The 21031-nt window shown below is 42.9% G+C and overlaps 1 protein-coding gene across 19 annotated transcripts in view; it reads right to left on the bottom strand.

Annotated features, from left to right (window-relative positions):
• The window catches only part of CAMK2B (calcium/calmodulin dependent protein kinase II beta), a 273787-nt gene that overhangs the window by 24170 nt on the left and 228586 nt on the right, over nt 1–21031 (bottom strand). For 9 of the 19 annotated variants that reach the window (XM_061593504.1, XM_061593506.1, XM_061593505.1 and 6 more), the window contains 7 exons: nt 17408–17456; nt 10987–11115; nt 9913–10041; nt 7021–7149; nt 6212–6340; nt 2789–2914; nt 1017–1145 (listed from right to left, as the gene is read on the bottom strand). In XM_061593504.1, the coding sequence (XP_061449488.1) occupies nt 1017–1145; nt 2789–2914; nt 6212–6340; nt 7021–7149; nt 9913–10041; nt 10987–11115; nt 17408–17456 (820 nt within the window). The remainder of the gene's footprint in view (nt 1–1016; nt 1146–2788; nt 2915–6211; nt 6341–7020; nt 7150–9912; nt 10042–10986; nt 11116–17407; nt 17457–21031) is intronic. The other 10 variants (XM_061593516.1, XM_061593517.1, XM_061593518.1 and 7 more) reach the window with 3 other exon arrangements.

Genomic DNA, 21031 nt, shown 5'->3' with positions numbered 1-21031 from the left:
GGTTTAGGACTGCACCGTGGGGCTTGGAGTAAACCCCATTGAACTCAATGGGACTTACTTCCAAAAAGGCATGTACAGGATTGAACTTAAAATACACTTAAGAAAAAAGACCCTTTGAACACAGTGAGATAAGCATAAGATTGCACTGTAAATGAACTAAAATACAGCACTATAAGAGGCATAAATGTGTTCCTATATAATTAACGAATTTCACCCCAGAAAATATATCTCATTGGCCACAATCCAACCCAGAAGGAAGGGAAGGGATATGATCTTGAGGCTTGTTGTAGCTTGTCTTCATAATGCTAAACCATTTTTTAAACATTATATGCAAACACAGCCAGAGCCTGGCCTCAGATTAGAGTATCAGCCCTCACAATTCCCTGTGTGGCTTTTCCCAATCTCCACATGGCTCTACTGGATATTAAACTAAGACCTCATATTACCCATTTTGATTTCAATATTAACCAGGCCTGTGACAGTTACTGTACATGTAACTGTCCCCATGAAGCAGAAGACAGACTGGCTTGGATGTGCACCCTTGTCCAGCTCCTGGCTGAACTTTCCTTCGAAAACCTTGCCACCTACTGGATAGAGAGCAGAACAAACCCACTGTTTGGACCACTGGAAGGAAAAAGAAGAGAGGATGCCCAATTTCATGCCTGTCTTTGTTTAAATACACAAGTGTCAGGTATCAGTACTGCAATGTCTGGGCTCTTGACACAATCAGAATGCTTCTCTTGCACAATGACAATTTTGCATTAGGCACACCATATGCAATGCGACCTCAGTTATCAGGTTGTGTTGTGCATTTAATGCACTCTCTTTGTTAGCCTTTATTCACACAAGCAGATATATTAGTCCATTTAAGTTATAGTGTTTTCATGTGAAGCCATGCAAGCAACACCCATTAGGCTGTTTATTTCACACCAACAGTGCAGCAGTTAAATTTTCCTCAGGGTCTGAACAGAACAAGTGGGGCTCAGCCGCAGGCCACAAGAAACCGTGCTACTTACGATCTGAAGGCAGAGGGTTTGGGATGAGTGGAAGTGGGAAAAGCTGAGTGTCAGCTGGCTGTGGCCCCTCAGCTTCTGGGGCTGCAGAGCCTCGTTTCACCATGCTTAGAACATCAGACAACTTGGTGGCTGGTGTGAGACAGATAACAGAAGCCATGGAGAGAATAATGAAACAAGAATGAATGGGAGGGTGGAGAGGACTAGATAAACAAGGGAAAGAAAAGGGTCTGATCAAGAAGGGGGACTGTGAAGGTATTCTAGGTGAACAGTGCTCCTACCAGAAAGCGGCTCAATTCCACATCACAGTAAACCATTCTTTATGGTTTACTTACCTGTTTTGCCCCTCCCCATACAACCATAATCCCTGGCTTATCGTTATGTCTGAATTGGGGATCATGGTTTGCTTCAGTCAAGCAAACCATGATCAGTAAGCCGAGAACTGTGTCTTATCATAATGGTTTGTTTAGGTGGAACAAACCACACTTTGCAAGGAAGGAGTTCTCTGCAAGCTCTTTGAAAGGTGATTTGCAATTGCTGAAAGCCCCCACGCACTTAGGGAGAGCCAGAAACATCCAGTAAAGGGAGATGAAGTTTATGGGTCTGCAAGTTTATGGGTCTATTTAGCCTGGAGAAGAAAAGACATGAAAGCAGTTTTAAAATATTTGAAGGGTGCCACATAGAAAATGATGAATACTTGTTCTCTGCTGACCCAGAGGAGAGAACTAGCTCTTCAGGGCCTAAGTTACTGGGGAATAGATTCTGGTTGAACATCAGGAGAAACTTCTTGACAGGTAAGCGCAGTTCAACAGTGAAATAAATTAACCTGAGGGGTGGTGCATTCTCCTGTGTTGGAAGTCTTCAAGTGGAGGCTAGACAGCCATCTGTTGAGGATGCTTTAGCTCTAGATTTCCTGCACTGAGCTGCTCTAGATCTGGAATGGGGAACCTGTGGCTCTTCAGATGTTGTTGGGTTTCTAGCTCTCATCAGGCCCAGCCAGCATGGCCAATGCTCAGGGATGACAGGGGTTGTAGTCAACTACCATCTGTGGGACCATAGGTTCCCCATCCCTGCCTCAGATGGCCTACAAATCCTCCTCCAACTCTGTGGGTGGCATCCACCAAAATAGTTCTGTTACTGCAAGGACGTCTAGCTGTGCAACAGAAAATGAAAATTTGCCTTACCGTGAATTTCTATTTACTGGGGATGATGGATGACATTCCTGTTCCTTCCAGCAGGAGATGCCATCCTTTTCAGGAATGTTATCCATCATCCTCAGGTAAAAATGGAAATTTGTCTTATTGTGATTTCTGTTTACTCGGAATGATAGATGACATTCCTGATAAGGATGATGTCTCCTACTGGAAGGAACAGGAATGTCATCCATCATGCTCAGATAAACTTCCTGTCCTTTCCCCTCTGCACACACCACCTAAATGTGTCCTGGAGGTTTCCACAGCCCTGTGGAGCAGATTGGAGGAGGGTCATGGGGAGAGGAAAGTGAAGTTCCATTGCGCATATGGAAATCCTTGTGCTAATAGGATTACTTCATTGGACACTATCCTATGATACTATAGAAAAAAAGAAAAGAACTACAGAAAAGCTCCTCCAGATGTGTTGTTCCGCATTAGTTATAGAGCATGCACATGATATCAAAGGGAGGCCAATTGGCATTCCAGCTCCCAAACTAGACTGCTGGAACATTCCTGAAGGCAGAGCTTGCAACAGTCCAGAGAATACCAAGAAGAAATACCAGTGACATCCCCACTACTTACACTGGGGAGAAAGAGGGTTGGCAACAACGGGTGGGCATGGAAGGGTGATGGAGGACTTTGGCTCTTCACCTTCTGGAAGCCCAGAGCCCTTTTTCACCAGTCCTAACACATCACAGAGTTTAGCAGCTGGGGTGGAAGAGATGAGAGAAGGGAAGGGAGGGAAAGATGAGAAAACAAAATAACAACCAACAGAAGAAATGATGGTAAGGGGCAAAGAGTTAGGAAACTATGAGAAGAGAATCAAGTCAATGAGGGGAACTGGGCAAATTTTGAGTCCTTTCAGAAATGATACACCATTCCATAGCCTAGGAACGGTAGAAGCAATATTCTTCCTAGAATTATTCTCAAGCCAAAGAATTTCTTAATGTTTTAAAATTGAGTGGATATGACAGAAATATTGTATAATGAGTTTTAACCCAAACTTAGTGTAGAAAACTAGCTCATTACATAGTCAAACTAGTCCCAGACTGGACTGTTCTAGGCTACAAATGGGATGGGGTAGGGGTAGGGGAGAATCACATAATCGAATGTTTTCCCATATGGGATAAACGCCACTTCTTGCGTGTAGATAATTAGATGTCCGGGAGAAGGACTCTAGTCTACTCTTTCTTGCTAGTTTTCTAAGTGTAGAGTTTGTTCACCAAGGAGCATACAAACACAGGGTGAGTGTGCTGGGTGGCTGGCTGGGGTGCTGAGCTGAGCTGTGGCGGGAGTGCCTAGCTGGGCTCAGCGACTGTGTTTTTTGAATGTACTGTCTGTAGTGAGCTAGGGTGGCAAAAAGCAAGTGTCTGTAACCTTTTTTTCAATGTTCTACAGGTTGTTTGGGTACTAACTACAAACATGCTTTTCCTTCAGTTAGCTTTAAACTATGTTTCTTTTTCAGTTTCCACTTTACTGTCATTTGTGCTGGGTAAAAATCAGTGGAGCACAGCCTTACTTTGAGACAAAGTTACCGGGCATGTAGCACTTCAAATACTGTCAACACTATAAGCAGTATATAAATAAAAATAAAATCAAAATGAAAGATATAAGATGTCAGCTGGATACCTTTTTTATTTATTACTTTTATTTTTTAGAGATAAAAATCATGGATATTCTAAAATAAAGAATGCTTACCAAATGATAGGGGGTAAAAGTAAAACCTTTGATAACTCAGAGAGGAAAGCTTGCAACAGGAGCCATTTTGTGTGTGTGCTCAGCATAATAAAAAATAAAGACCTACAACTCCATGGGGCTACAACTCCACGAGAGTCATCCTTTGAGAACCACCCACACCACGTGACAAGAGACTTCACTGGGATCCTAGAACTGGAGCAGGAGTGTACTGAAAACACAGCAGCAAATAAGAGGTAGCTCGCTCGCTCTGGGCCCTTTTCCGAAGCATTGCTGGGGAAAAGCCTGGGAGTAGCAGGGTCTGTTACACTGCTATGCTTTGCAATCCTGCAAAAGCCATACACCTTGGTAACACAGCACAGCTACAGGGCTGCTGGGGAGGGGGGCAACTGGGACAATTTGCCCCCGGCCTCCGCTAAGCAAGGGGCCCCCTACCTCAATTCCCATGCATACCATTGGCCCCTGCCACATTGCTCACCAAAATTCTTGGTATTTTGTTTAAAAGAAAGAAATGGTATTTTAGACTAAGATGACACTTAATCTCAACATGTAATTGTGATATAATGGGATCTCTCCCCAGCCAGGATGAAGTTAATATTTTACATAGCTGTGCATGAAACAGAATAGATGCTAATTTCAAGCTTGCGGTAAGCTCCTTGGGAGACTGGAAGGGAACCCCTGCTTATTAGCAAGGCCTGCAGCCCAACTGTAAGGGAGTGTAAATCAGTCATGGTAAGGTAAAATCTTTATGTGTGGGCCTCAGTACAGATAAGATTGGTCAGGCAGGCTTACAGTTTGATTTAAGGAGAGAAAGAACAGGGAAGGCTTTAAGGAGGGAACCTGTGGCACAGCAGACAGCCTGTTATTGTCAAAGAAAGAACTCCACACCCACACAGGAAAGAGTTCAAGTAGTGAGTGAGTAAACACCGCCTAAGATTTCCAGGGAAGGTGCCACTGAAGAGTAATTTTCTGTGGCAATTACCACACGGAAAGGCATAGGTGTGGTATGAGACCAGACCTTAAGGGAGGAATCCTTCCTGAGTGAGTAGTGGAGACAGCCTGCAGCAGGCCAAAACCAGAAGACCTGTGAGACTGAGTCCCAGGAAGCAGAAAGAAGTTCCGCCAGAAGAGGCTTGGGATTTGAAGAAGGTGCTCAAGCGAAGCACAACCCAATTCCTGTTCTCTTATCCCCACGTAAGAAAAAAAGAAGCACATTTACCATTCTGCTTGATCCTAGAACAAGGAGGAGCTGCAGGCGAGAATTCTCACATGTAGTCCATGTGTACAATAATTCTCATGTGTAGGCCCCCCTAGCTTTGCACACACATGCATGAGTCCTTGTAGGGGGCTGGAGGGCCCCCAATACCACACCTGCATCGAGCCCCAGAAACCCTCTGGGTGGCCCTGCAAAGCTAACTGGGGAGGGGGGCACCAAAGGCACGCTATGCTTAGGGCGCCATTTATGCTAGGGCCAGCCCTGTACAAACAGGTTGGAATGGTACAGTTTTGTCATGCTTGTTGAGATCCAACCTTATGATAAGGTTTAAGCAAGATTATAATAACACTGTTTTTTCCTTCGGGGGGTAGAACGTGAATGGGTCAAATACAATACCAAAGGATGAAAGGTCTAATACAGGATTGGAGAACCTCAGGCCTGGGGGCCAAATGCAGCCTTCCAGGCCTCTCTGTTTGGCCCTTGGAATTCTCCCCAGGTCATACCTTCTCCACTCAACCACAACCTTGAGTGTTTTTATGTAGCTGGAATGTGTGCTTGAACTCTGATAATGCTTCTTGCTTTCCTAGATGGAAAGGGACATGCAAGTGTTTGTGGAAAGTAGCCTACTGTACAAAGGTAAAATTCACATTCATTGCTCTTCCCACAATCTTTGCTGCTGACTCTGCCCATCGCTGGAATGTGGCCCCTGGAACATTGGCAAGAAGGGAATGAAGGCCCTCAGCTTAAGAAGTTTCCTCACCCCCAATCTAATACATTTAAGACTACTGCCAGTTTAGGCTTCCCTGAGTTAATAAGCAAGGAGGTGTGGTTAAATCACTCTAAGGTTCCCTGCTGCCTGTGCATATAAGCATAATTTGTTCAGGACTAGAACTCCAATTCAATTCAGCAAGCTCTGAAATGACCATTTTTAATCTCTGATAGTGTAACCAATACTTGTACTGCATCACCTAGTGAAACTGCACCTGATTAAAGTGCAAAGACTTTCTTTTCAAGGAAAAAAAAACAAAAAGTGCAAGGATCCTAGAGAACGGTTTTGATATCCCAGTTACATGCAGGTAATACCTGCTACTTACACTGGAAAGGAAGAGGATTTGCAACCCCTGAAGATGGGCTGGGCAGAGTGATGGAAGGCTTTGACTCTTCAGCATCTGGGGGCCCAGACCCCCTTTTCACCATACCTAAAACATCAGACAGTTTGGCAGCTAGGGTGCAATGAGGAAGAGAAAGAGGAGAAACAAAACAGAAAAATAATAGAGGGAAATGAATATGCAATAGAGCTAGGAAAAGCCCTTAAAGAAAGGAATCTGCTTGAGAAAAGAAAACTATTCGTGTAGTGTGGATGTGGTTTAGTTTGCTCCAGGTCTTCATTTGCTCACATTTGCATGGAGTTAATCAGAACCTAAAATATGGGAAACATCCCCTGATTAATTGGTGCTGTTGGTTCTTTTATTTTTTCTATGACATCATAGGGAAAATGTTGCTTTTGCAAGAATGATGGATGAGTGGAGTAGAATTTTTTGGGAATACATAGTTTGTCCTGAGACTAGCCTGGATTAGAAAGTAAAAAAATATGAGCAAATATTTTGAGATTTCCAGATGTGTAAATATGGGCTTGATATGTACAATATCAGCAGGAGGCTGATGTTCAGGATATCAAACCTGATGCAACAACCTCTTTAATCTATTCTTTTTTCTGACTGCATACACCACTCTTCCCCAATCTGGTACCTTTCAGGTGGCTTGGTACATGAATGCTTAACATGTGCCCTGCAGCACTGAGTAAGGGCTACTAGATTACTTTATGGCAAAAATGCTGGAAAAGCTACAAAGACTCCTCAACAGTGGTTCCATTCAACAGTTCCTGGTGGCACATGCTACTTACACTGTAGAGGAAGAGGATTTGCAATAACGAGAGGTGGGAAGGGCAAAGTGATGGAAGGCTTTGCTTCTTCTGCTTCTGGTGGCCCAGAGCCCTGTTTCACCATACTCAAAACATCAGAGAGCTTGGCAGCTGAGGTGGGGGGGCGGCAGATGGGAGCAGACAGGGTAAGATGGGGAAAGAAAATGAATTTTAAAATGTAGGGCAGAAAAGAAAAGTACTATGAAGCCATGCTAGAGAATGGAATTGGGATAAGACAATATAGGAAGGGTTTAGAATCTCTTAATATTCACAAATTCCTAGTTTAAATTATCTAATATTCTCCTAGGGAGCAAAAAACCTTGATTTTGCATAAAAGAAGTTCCTGCAATGTTTTATTCCCAGCCCAGGGAAGAGGAAAGAAAGGGGAGAACCCCAAGATGCTAGAAAAAGTATTTCCATGGCACAGAGTGGTAAGCGGTGGTAACACAGCCGAAAGCTCTGCTCACGGCCGGAGTTCGATTCCAACGGAAGGAGGAAGTCGAATCTCTGGTAAAAGGGGTCGAGGTCCACTCAGCCTTCCATCCATCCGTGGTCGGTAAAATGAGTACCCGGCATATGCTGGGGGGTAAAGAAAGGCCGGGGAAGGAACTGGCAATCCCACCCCTTATATACGGTCTGCCTAGTAAACATCGCAAGACGTCACCCTAAGAGTCGGAAACGACTTGCACTACAAGTGTGGGGACACCTTTACTTTTTTCAACAAAAGCCCAACATGTTTCGGCCAATATGTGTTTAGGCCTTCGTCAAGGGCTGTAAATAAAATGGCAAGGACACATTACATTAATATATATAAAAAATAAAATCTGTAAGCAGAATTGCTTGCACTAGTACAACCACCACAGAGAAGAAGGATCCCCTTCCACATTCATTTCCCTCAGTTGTTTGGAATTATACAATCTTCTAGTGGGTACACCGGTATCATGACCCCTGGGAAGGTATATATGAGCATGCCTAGTGAATTCTTCTCTGTGCTGGTTGTACCTAGTGCAAGCAATTCTGCTCACAGAAGGATATTTCACACCAGCTGTTGTAAGTAAAAATATTTTTTAAACACTGATTTATTATGTTATGTAAGATTTTATTTTATATGCATATTAATGTAGTGCAGCGATTTCCAACATGGGCGGTAGCGCCTCCCTAGGGGGCATTACAGCCTTTCAGGGGGGTATTGGCGTGACTACAAACTTCAGGGGGGCATTTGGGTTCATTAGGGGGGAGTTGACATTTGGCGGTCTGATGCGACAGTTGAAGCATTTAAGTTTAATTTTATTTAATACACAAATCATTAATTTTTAAACTGTTTTGTCCCCAGTTAGAATGTATTTAATAGTCTCAATTCATGGAAATAACACTATAAATAGCGTGTGCTCTTTAGTAAAGAAATTCTGAATAGCGGCCAGTGTCATATCAAGGAATGGGGATATTAGCCACGCCCTGGCACTAGGTAATGTTCCGATGCTGTCTTGAGGGATGTTGGAACCAATCACGAGAGAGTGTTTGATAAGCTGGGTGTATTGGTGGAGGGCGCATTTTTCCAACGGATGAGTGCTGTGTGCAAATGGGTGACGCAGACAGTCAGTTATTCGCTGGTTTTCTTCAGGAATGGGACACACTCGCTACCCGTTGTTTCTGTGATGTTTAAATAAACTTGTTTAACAAAACAATGCTAGTAAACTGAATGAGTTTGTTGTTAAGTATATTAAGTATAATATGAAGTATTGGCATATACTTAATCTGAGGGGGGCGTTGGGCACAAAAAGATTTTGCAAAGGGGCGTTGGGTCGAAAAAGGTTGGGTAACGCTGATGTAGTGTGTCCTTGCCATTTTATTTATAGCCCCTGACGAAGGCCTAAACACATATTGGCAGAAACCCGTTGGGCTTTTGTTAAAAATATTTTTCTAGCATCTTGGGGTTCCCCCCTTTCTTTTCTGTTCCTTGGTTTTTGGATGCTAGCCACTTTTTGTTGGTGTTATTCCCAGCCCACACAAACCTTCAGTGGTCCTTCTGACCTTGCACTGCTGCTGTATGAAGACTCACCTGCAGTCCGATAATTTTAGGGAAAATGAGTTCCCTGGGGAAAAGCCTTGGTAAAACAGAGCAGATCATGGATCTGATGTTCTGTTGATCCTTTATGGGACAAGGCCTTTTCAATGGTGCCCCCCATATCTTTGGAACATCCCAGAGAGAGACATGTGGCCTTCTTATTACCATGGTATGGTCCAATGACACATGAGGACACCAGCTTGCTGACAGTAAGCAGGTCTGGGTCTGATCTGAATAGAAGATCTCTTGGCAATCCCAGGTATACCACTTTGAGTTCCAGAATGGAAGCTTTTTTTTTTTTTAAGAAGAACTTTGAAAATATTTTTAATCCAGGCTGTGTTTAACTAATTTGCTGTGCTGGAAAAAAATTAACTACTGTGGGCTTTTAATTTTGAGTTATTCTATATTTTTATTCTTGTCCATGATTAATTAACTTATTGCACTGGGAAATCTTTAACTGCTGCTGTTTTTTTAATCCTCAAATTGTATTTTAATCTTTTGTAGAAAAACAAAGTAATTTTGTTGCATGAAAATAAAGTACTGTTTACTTCCAGGGGTGAAAATAACATAGTTAATATTGGATTCCTTTTGTTTTAATCTTCTACAGCCCTTTGAAATGCATATCCCCATCCTTTGCAGTGAATATCCAACTTAAGAATTTGCTAGTTTTCAGCAACAATGACTGAAGTAGTCCAATATCAGATGGAAAAAGCTACTGAAGCCTTCTAGAGAGACTATGAAGATTCTCTAGGATTTTGTGCCAAATTAAGCATCCAGTGCTGCAAACCCTGGTGACGTCCATTACTTACGCTGGGGAGGTAAAGGGTTTGCAACAGCTGGAGATATGCAGGGTGGAGAGATCGAAGTCTTTGGCTCTTCAGCTTCTGGGACCCCCGATCCCCTTTTCACCATGCCCAATACATCGGAGAGCTTGGGTGCTGAGACAGGACAAATGAGAAAGGCAGGAAGGGAGAGAAGGAAGAGAAAGCAAATATAATGGAAACGTAACAGAGGAATGAACAAAGCTGGAAATATAGGATAGGGAATGGGAACAGTGGATGAAATGTCAATTAAATCCCATCTAATTCCTCCCTTCCCAACCAATGCACAAATTGTGTTATCTTTATATTTATTCATGACTACTAGTCATATTAATGCTAAATGTTTATCCATGCAGTCATGATGTTCTGCCTTTCTGTAATTGTTTTTCAGAATACACAGACACATGGCTTGTTTCTGATGTAACAGGAAACCATGGTTTCCCACTATGCAATAGAGCCTCAGGCTCATGCACTTCTCTGCTTCTTTTACATGCCAGAGGAGGGGATCAAAAGCTTCCACTTTTGGTTTTAAAATAACCATAGAGTGGTATTCAACACTAGTCTTACTCAGAGTAGATCTGTTGAAGTTAAAAGGCATCGTTCACTTAGGTTCATTAATTTCAGTGGGTGTACTCTGAGTAGGACTTAGTTGAAGACAACCCACAGTTCCCTGTGACTGCCATCTGAATTCAGGAAACTGTGGTTTATTTAAACTACAAGGAAAAGCTATGATTTGAGAACCATAGTTTAGGATCCTGGCTTGTTCTCAAATAATAGTTTAAACAAACCACAACCACAGTTTCCTGAGTGGCAGCATCATGGGCAGTTGTGGTTAGTTTTACAACTGAAGTGGATGCTTTCGATCCCTTCCCTCTAATGCATGAAAAAGGAGGAGCATGTAAGCCTAAGGCTCATGGAGGCTTGTTCATGTAACAGGAAATCATGGCTTCCCACTACATCTGAAATTGGCCTATGACTAAAGGGATTGGGGCATTTATGGTCAGGTGTCATCCACAATGAATGGAAGGTGGAGGCAAGGAGCACAGGGACCTTGTGACTTACAAGCAGCAGCAGCAGCAGCAGCAGCAGCAGCAGTAGAGGGTATCGGAGAAGTCTGCAGACTGGGAAGAAGCTCAGGAGCAGATCCTGGATTCAACTGGCTTTTTACAAGCTCACTGTCAGTAGTCTTAACTGAGAAGAATGGGTAACAGATGAAAAAGAAAAGAGAAAAAAAGGAAAAACAAACACAGTAAAGAGAAATAAAAAGTTCCAAAGAAAAGTGGCAGCTTTGGTGGGGAAAAAATAGGAGACAGAGAATAGGAAAGTAAAACATACATTGACGGAAAGAAAAAAGGATGGAGAAATGGAACCAAAAAGGGGAGAAAATATACAGAGGAGGCAGGGCATAATCTAACTAGATTACTTGTCTAGGAATAACAAATCAAAGTATTTGTATAGCGCCTTTCCTGTGTACTCAAAGCAGTTTGCATACAATTCTTACAACAGCTCTTATTATCCCCATATTACAGATGGCATGGGGGAGGTACTGAGGCCAAAAGACATTGGCTGGCCATGCAACTGAATTGAGATTAGAACCAATAACACCAGCGCTGTAGTTCTTAACTATTAGTAGCACTGGTAATCAAGACATGTGTGATTTCATTACCTTCCCTCTAGGCTGCAAAGTGGCTGTATGGTAACACTCAGGTGTGTTTGGGGTGTTTCAAGACAGGAAGAGGGAGGAGTAATTAACATCAACACATCAAGATTTTGAAGATATAAAATATATAAACAAGTCAATTTAGCAGTAATGCTATATACCGACTTACAACACTATACTTGTACATTACCTTAATCCAATTTAGGGATGGGTAGTATATCAATTTCCATTTCGTTCAGTTACTCATTTTTTCCAATATTTAGTTGTCCGGATTTCCACAGCAGCTTACAAATTTGTTTTTTAAAAAGCCCTTGTGACAATTCATCAGCATTTTAGTGCGAATTTCTTGTAATGTACAAGTTTGTATGTAATTTTCCCCAATATATACATTTTTGCAGAGCAATTTCCCCTAATTAAATGCATTTTGTATATTATTTTCACTAATACATGCATGCTTATGCACACTTTATTCCAGTACGTGCATTTTGGTTGGAGAACTGCACTGCAAATTTCAAAGAAGTGTGAATTTCTATGAATGGCTGTATGTTTTGGTTTTCGTATCGTTTTGAAAAGTGTGAATTAGGTAGGTTTGCATTTAAATCCAAAATGAATAAAATTTCTCCCTCACCCCTAATAAGGCAAGGACCGTATCACTTTCTAACAGAATTAATTTGCCACACCTTGACATGATCATGTTGTTTCTAACTTTCCTTTCTCTAGAAAGGCCAGGATAGTGTGTTGCTCCACTCTCTCTGTTCCACCCCTCCCTCTGTGTCACTTCTTGTAATCAGGTTTGCCTCAGGCTGGCTGTATCTTTCCCTGTTCTCTCTGTATTTCACAGGATGCTAGTCAACAGACATACTGTTCACAGCTCAGTCTGCTTCTTTCCTCTCCCATCCACTGTCCTCTTCAGGTATTTTGTTCTCTTTTTGTTTCAATCCTGTTTCTCCCCATCTCCAAACTTATTACCCCAAAGGTCTTTCTCCCCAATTTAGCTCCCAGCTTCAGCTCCTTTGGGTAGGGCCAAAATTCTATCTTCAGTTCTATGTCATATTCCTGAGAGATGTTCATAGGACACAACTCTATCCTTGTGCCATTCTTGCAACATCCTGGTAGCCTGGATAACATTCTTGCAGCCTGGCATGAATGCTAGATAGGGATGGGCAAACTTAGGCTTGTAGAAGTTTCTTCTATTAGCACCTGAAGATCCATCAACTGGAACCAGGCTCAAAATGGTAGCTTTGGCTGGGGGGTAGGGGAACATACTCTTAGAGCAGTGGTTCCCAACCTTTCCCACCACAGACCCTTTGAAAATTTATGAGGGTCTTGGCAGACCATTTAATGATTCCACAGAATTAAAACTGTAATACAATAAAATACAATATATAAAATAAACAAAGCAATAAAATATATTTAAAAATCAATATTAATATTTAATGCATTTGTGGTTTCTTCAAACACAAATCCACAGACATACCGTGGACCACATGACTGAACCTCACAGACCACAGTTTGGGAGCCCCTGTATTAGAATTAAGGAACAAGATGTCTCTGATCACATGCTCAGCCTCAGGATTTGTTTTCAGAAAATGCTCAGACTTACGTCTGGATAGGTTCCAGGCCCACATCCATTATACAATCAAGGAACAGAGTGCCTTTTGAGCACAAAGCCTAGCCCCAGATTTTTTTCAGCACCAGAACTGAGCTCACAGTCCTGTCACATAAAAACCCTCTCCTGGTTCCTGCCCCTGAGCTTTATTCATCTCAGCAGCCCAATTTAGAAGGCAGGGAGAGCTTTTTTCTTGTTGCTTTTGTTAAACAATTGTGAGTCACAACCTACTGCAAATCACTCAGTGCTCTATCAGTGAGATTCTGATCTAACTTCTGCCAACCCCTGTGCTAGATTACAAGGCTGTTTTGCATTTCACTCTTTCAAAAGTGACTAAACCTGCTACCATCTTGGAAGTAGAAGCAGCACAAGCCTTAAGTCACTCTTCTAGAAAACACATCTAGTTTGACTTACATACCCACATATATTGTTGCCCAGAGAAAAAGATGCAACCTGTTACAGAAACTCTGTGCTACACTGATTTAATAAATTCCCCAACTAATCAGGAGAAAACAAACCCCTTCCCTACTGCCAAGAGTGTTTTCCAGGACTCAGAGCTGTATAGTAACAACCTAAAGAGGATATCCTTCAAAATAAAGCAAAAGAAGCAATTTTGGTATAAAGAGGGAAAGGCATACATGGAAAGAACTCCTACTGTACTCAGTGGGACTTCTGGGTAGACATAGATAGGATTATAAAGCCCATACACCCATTACCTAATTCCAAACAGAACAAATCCAACTTCCTTTTGCTTCTGGGACAAAAGTATCCACAGTAACAGGAGAGACTTGAGTTTGCTCTCTTTACAATACTCCGTATAACCCCCCTTCCCAAGAGAAAAACAATAAACATCCAATATTTGCTCTGCCTCCTAGGGCCAAACGCACATTTTGCTGCCCCAAGCGATTGCACTACATAATGTGAAAAATGTGTCCCAGCATCTTCTACAACATTGGACTTTAGCAGGTGGGCCAAGACCAGAAGCCCAACCTAAAGTGTAATGATAGGCAAAGGAGGACAGAGCTCCTTTATTTTTAATTGCTGACAAACAGTTTAGGAGGTATTTTGGGGTTTGTCTTTTTTTAATGCCAGCTGCATTGCAAAAATCCCCTCTTCTATACAGCTATTGAGAATGATATAGGGGCCCTGCCCTCCTTTGCCTTTGATCATCCTAAAGAGAGGAGGAGAAAAATGTAGGCATATGTGGTTAAAAATATGTATGTGGATCCCATGTTGCTTTAAACGTTTGGGATTAAAGGTGGTTCCTGGGTCTGAAAAAGGTGAATACTAACTGGTCTGTAATGCTGCAAAGGATCTTGAGACACACAGCTGACTGCACAGAGCAGAGCAGGAGTGAGGCAGACCTTCACACTTATTGGGTCTACTTTGTACTTTGAGTTGTATTCAACCAAGTCTTACGCAAAGCAGATTCACTGAAATTAATGAACTCAAGTTAATCATGTCCATTAACTTCAATAGGACCTACTAGCGTGGAATACCACCCTTTGTGTTTAGTAGAACTCCAAGAGCTACCAATGAGAGTTAAGTGCAAAAGATATATACTTAAAATTAAAGAACAGGGTGCCTCTGAATTTGTTTGTAGTACCAGAACTGAACTGAGCTCATAGTCCTTTCGCAGCAAAGCCTGCTAGTTTTCTTCAGTTCAGCAGCAAATTTAGATGAGAAAAGTAGTTTTGTGTTGCTATTGTAAAGCAACCAGGAGTCAGAAACTCTTGCCAATCTATTGCAAATCAACCTGAGATCATCTATCAGGAGATCCTGATTTACCTTCTAATCCTCCCTGCCTCCCTCAGGAGACTAACATCACAAGCACCACTTGACCTGCTGTGCAGTAGAGCTGCCCTGCTATTTAATGACCTGTTGAAATATATCCCCAAGCCACTGCTGCCCATAGTTTCTGAATCCCAACATACTTTTCTCACTTTAAATTTTCTGACATATTATGACTAGAAGTTTTTTTTAAAAAAATGAAAAGCTGAGATTTGCTGCTTGCTGCAGTGGAGTAGCACAGTGCATGTTACCTTTGGGTTCCCTGATAGCAAAAAATAAAACAACACATCTTCAGAACTCACAAAGGATCTTGAACGCTTAAAATGAGGGCTACAACCTTTAATCAGTTAATTGGTTAGATTAAAACATTTTGATCAACTGAAAAGACCCCCAAGACATTTTGTTGTCTCAGATGAAGGAGAAGATGGGGCCCCTCACTCCCACTCAATGTACACAAGTAGACTGGACTGGCAGACAGTTGAATGCTATTTCAACACTTGCAGTGGGGAAAGTGTATCTGAGGGGAGCAGGCTCACTTAGGGGATGCAGGGCAGGTTGTGTGGTGCATAACACAGCTTTGTCTTCCGACACCTCTGCTGCTCCCTGACTCACAGCATCTGCTGCCTGAGGTAGTTGCCTCCCTCTGCCTAGTGGGTGGGTTGGCCCTGATTCCCTTCCTGCTTCCACATGGGAAGGACACCTAAACAGGGCTCATGTCACTGATCATTCTGAAAGGTAAAGTTTTTTACAACAGGGTTCCCTGCCACCAACTTTCTAACTGTTCCATACTGGACCTCAGAAAAGTTGGGGGGGGAATGTTTTTCCACTGTAATTTTCCACCCCCACCCCCTTTCGCATTTTTACCCAAAGATTAATGACAAATGCCACATAATCACTCCGTCTTTGGTTTTACCTAGTCTTCAGGAGGCTCAAAGAAGTATGGAACTCCTTACTACTGAGCTAGATCAATCGCACATCCAGCTACAAGATCTGAAGCAAAGATCTTTCCTAGCTGTAGGAGCACAGACTGTTCAACTGGATATTGAACGTAAGGCCATTTGTATGCAAAGCTTGTGCTCTGGCACAGTGCTATAGGTCCCCATTTCTTTTCTTTTATTTGCTCTCTCTAGCACAAAATTGGAGATTCCCCTGTGCGGGTGGGGAGGGGGAACTAATGAAATCCAGTGAAGAGAAGATGAGACCAAAACCATTTAGACTTTTTGGTGGTTAGAGAGGCATTCTTTTACCGTGAAAGAGGGTAAAGCAGCTCAACTAAAATAAAGGCCAGCAAAACTTGATACTGAGATCAATGGGGAAGTGTTTGTCCTGTATCTCTCAGGAAATCAACAACCTTGGGCTCATCCACACAGTGATTTAGTGTGCCTCTGGTGCTACTTGCATCCCCTTGTAATTCACATGGTTTACATGACGTTGCAGGCAAGCAGAAGCTATCACACAGTATTTCCCTTTAAATCCATATTAACCCAATCTGCTGATAATGCAAAAAGGAAAGGAAAAACCATCTCAGCTGTGTTGCGCTCCTCCTTGTAGGAGCTTTGCTTTGATGTTTTTTTAGTGGGCAGGCTCTCTTATGCCCCATCGGCTGCTCCCTCTCTCTCCGCAGCCTGCAAACGCTGCTGTAGGAGCTGCCTACTTTGCCTTTCACTCTCTTGCCCCCCCATCCGCCTTTCGCTCAGGCTTGGACAATGGAAAAGGGATGGGGGGTCTAGCCAGTTTCATTTTTTGTCAATTGCCAGAGGGAGTAAACATGTAAAATTAGAGGGTGGGCCCACAAGGAAACAGCTACACTAATCTTCCCAGACAAACACCTACTTGCATGAATGGAAAACAGCGGATTGGAAGCTACCATTGAGCAAGAAGTGTGGACCTGGAAAATCTGTTACGATTGTAAAAGCAGTGTCTTTAGTACGAAGTTAGGCTCCCATGTGGATATGCCCATGGTCAGCCCCAGCATCAGGACCTGGCATTCTAGGGCAGCTGCTTGGTCCCTGGCAGGGCTCACTTGCTCTGAACCCTCCACAATGAGCAGCTCAGTCTGTGAGCCTTAATTTTAATTTCCCACAACAGCTCAGACTGACACTATGCCAGGACTCTAGGGCATAATGGGAAAATAAAATGGCAGCCTCCATCCCTTCCTCCCCCCGAATGCTGCTGCCACCACCGCAGCCTGAGAGAGCCCATCATCATAAGTGCCCTTTACCCAGGGTCTGTTCAAATCTGGAGCGGGCCCTGAAAACACTGTACGTAAATGGCCATTTGTCTTCTTTTGCAAGCCCATTTCTCCCAGGTGCAGTTATATGGCTTCTAAGACTCCATTTATGCTCAAATACACAAACGCTCAGCAGTATGCAGGTGGGTTGCCTTTGCCAGCTTTATACATTATGAACCCTTATGTCTGTTACCTTTCGTGTCCTCATCCTCTATGGTGGTGTTTGTGCTGTCGGAGGATTCCTGTGGAAACATACAGGGGTAGGACAAACAAAACATTAGCGGCTCTGGCCAGAAACGACAGGTTGAAGTTGCACAGCTGGGACTTGCATCGAAAGTATGGATCCGAGTACATCAGAAGAGGGACCAGAGAGGGCTCAAAAGCCCTGCATCTCACAAAAGAAGTAAGTAAGTAAGTATTAGGGCCCCTCCTAGGTTATTTCCTTTCCTGACTCTATGAGGAGCATCTCTCAAACTAGATAGGTTCAAGGATATAAAATTATTTCTGCCCGGGGGAAAACACAGGGATTAATCTAGATTAAGAATAGAGAGCCTGTGACCTTCCAGATGTTATTAGACTTTAACTCTCATCATTCCTGATTGTTGGCCATGCGGACTAGGGCTGATGGGAGCTGGAGTCCAACAACATCTCCAGTGCTGATCCAGACAGTTAACATTACTACATTCCTTTTACATGAAAGAAAACTAGTCCAAAATATGGTAAATTTAGATAAAATTACACAGAAGGTGGAAAACAGAAGTGTGCCCAATTACCTTTCTTGCCTCTGAAAGTAGAAACCCACACATCTCACCTGTAGTGAGATCTGTAAGCCCCAGACAACTTCTGCAGGTCACAGATAACTATCAGTCACTATAGCTATACATTCAGAGACTACATAACATAATAACTACATATTATGTTAACAGCAACAGGAGTCTCCCGCATGCTAATTCTAAGTATTACCATCTCCTCCTGCCCTTGCTAGGTATTTTATTTTTAAAACCTACAGTGTGATTGCTAATCACATTGTGAATGTAACGTGTAATTAGGCCCAGAGTATCAGTTAGGAGAGGGCTATTGGTTCTCATGTTGTGCTTGTGGGCTTCTTGGAGGCATCTGGTTGGCCACTGTGAGAAACAGAATGGACCTTTGGTCTCATCTAGCAGTGCTCTTCTTTTGTTCTAATGTTCTTTCTGCATCTGCCATCATAGAGAACCATTTGTGGTGTTACAACGTTATGAGAAGATAGGCTTCCTAGTCTTGTGCTTTCCTCGTGAGGGGACACATCCAGAACAGAATTGGGGGTGGGGGGATAGAAAGGATGTTTAACTTTCTCCTGCGTACCAATTCTCCCTGGAAATGTATCCCAGGAAGTTTTAAATCTTATTTCTGCCAGTTGGGCTCAGGAAAAAGGTTAAGCACCTCTCCCTCCTGTCCATCATTTATCCCCACAAATGCCCATCCCTACATTCATGTCACCATGGTAAACTTGGATTCTGAATAACTCATTTGCCAAGGCAACATTCTTAACTCTGAGCGTCATCATACTTAGGCCAAATACTTCCCACCAAATCTCAACCTATTCAATTAGACTGTGCCAGATTAAACCCTGGAAAGCACAAAAATAATATAAAATAATGCAATAAATAGAAACAATATAAGTTCAGAAAAGAATTCTGGGGGAAATTATTTCTTTTTAAGAGCCGCCTAGGGGAACCAACACAGAACAGCAAATGCTAAAAATTCAAACATTTTAGTACATGGTATAACCAGCAATTAAGAAAGAGAAATGTATACTTATAGAGCCTTTAATCTCAGGAGGGTTTTACAGAGCTAGTCCGCTCACTGAATAGAGGAGAGCTGTGTGTCACAGTGTACATTCAGCTCCTGTGCATTCAGCCCACTGCTGCTGATCAAGCCCATCATTACTCTGTCAATAATAGGAGTGCCCTGGGAACTGCTGAGTAGTATGGATAACCTTCTCCAGTGTGCCGCAGACACTTCTGGCTGAAGAAGCCATGCTTCTGCTTCTGACCCAGGGCAGCTATGCCATCTGGCACTGCAGAGCAGGTGGCCAGTCGTGAAAATGAGGAAACTATTGTTTAGGTCGCAGAACTTAGGAGCGGTTGGAGAAAATAGAGTGTCAAGTGGAGGAACCATCAGCTCCAACTGACAGTTGCCTGGGACAGGACAGCAGGAGAGCATACACTGCCTTATGCCATCAGCTGAGGAACCTAGGGCCATTGGGAGGCTGCTCCCAAGAATAACATCAAGATAAGGAGGAGACCAGACTGCAAGGAGCTCAATTCTCCCCTCCCTGCTTGAAAAAGCACTCTGCTCCAGCTACCTGTTGCCCTGAGACCACAGAAGCAAGGGGAAAGGACCTCCTGGCCCCACCTTCGGCCAAAAGAAAAAGAGCCACCAATTGCTATTCAAGCAAGAACACCAGCCAAGGAACATCAGTCTGGCCTGAAATGGATATAAATGTTCTGGCCTTGATGATCTCCCTCCTCTACTTTTTCCCTCCACTCTCCTTTGTGCATCTTGTTTTTCTAGTTTGTAAGCCTGATGACAAGGCCTCTCTCTCTCTCTCTGTTGATGTGAGCCACTTTGGAAGACAGCAATTGTCTGAAAAGTAGGATAGAAATACAGTAAATAAGTAAAGCCAGGGGGCCCATTCAAAGTGCATACAATCAGCCCCAACAGTCATGCCAGCTGAGACAAGTCTCTACCAAAACTGAAGGGGGTGAGGCAGAGGGAAGGAGACTGCTATTCTATATTAAGAATAGGAGCTGGAATCAGATTTGCTACCTCTGGTATGGCCTTCAACACTGGAACCCGATTGCTGCATTCTGGCGACTTCAACAGGGCTCGCTTTTTTCTGTTAACTCGTGCCATTTGATGGCAGTATTTTGCGATGTAGATAGCTGGCTGCTACTGCTGCCCAGGGGTCAGGACTGCAAACCCACTTTCCCTGTAGGAGGTCACACTATAACCTCCTGGAGGGAAATCTCGCCGAATCATTTAAAATTCCTCAAGCCTATGAATGAAAAAGAATTTGCACAAGTAAACAGCCAGCGCTGAGGAATCACACTGGTACTGTCACCAAGGAAGCAAAAAGGCTTATTAAATTGTCTACTCTTTCTCTCCCTGAGTAGCATTTGGAAATGAAGTTGTCTGCTTTGAATTGTCCTACTCTTATGGGAGAGTCTAACTGAATTTTCCAGACTGTATGCAATTTAAGCACAAGTTGTCCTGATTCTCTGCTGTCCTTGCTTCTCTGCTGCTGTTTCTAAAAGCAAGCTGTTTTGTATTTTCCCTATAGTTACTGGAATAATTTGGGAACACATCAAATTTTGCAGAAAGGGTAGAGAAATCCATAGATACCTCTGACAAGAGAAAAGGAGCCACAAAACCACCCAGATAGATGCATTTAACTTCTCTGGATCTTATGCAATTTGATTAAGTCGGTATTTTAACCAGCTCTGTAGTGCTAAAGGTTATACTCAGATGGTTGTGCAAGTCCATCCCCTTCTAAACGGCCACTAGCTCTAAGATGGCTCTAAGGAGAGATTATACAAATTTATGGAAGACAAGTTAATGAGTGGCTACTCCCTATATGATAGCTATATGCAATAGCTTCTGTGTACGAATTACTAGGAAGTAACAATGGGAGAAGTTTATTGGCTTTCATGTTCTGCCTGTGGGCTTCCCATAGGCACCTGGTCAGCCACAGCAGGAAACAAGATGCTGGACTAAGTAAACATTGGGTCTGATCCAGCAGGGCTCTTTTTATGTTATGTTCTTATGGAGCCTT

This window comes from Rhineura floridana, chromosome 12, assembly GCF_030035675.1.
Source record: "Rhineura floridana isolate rRhiFlo1 chromosome 12, rRhiFlo1.hap2, whole genome shotgun sequence".
NCBI lineage: Eukaryota > Metazoa > Chordata > Lepidosauria > Squamata > Rhineuridae > Rhineura > Rhineura floridana.
This window is presented reverse-complemented; position numbering and strand designations above follow the sequence as displayed.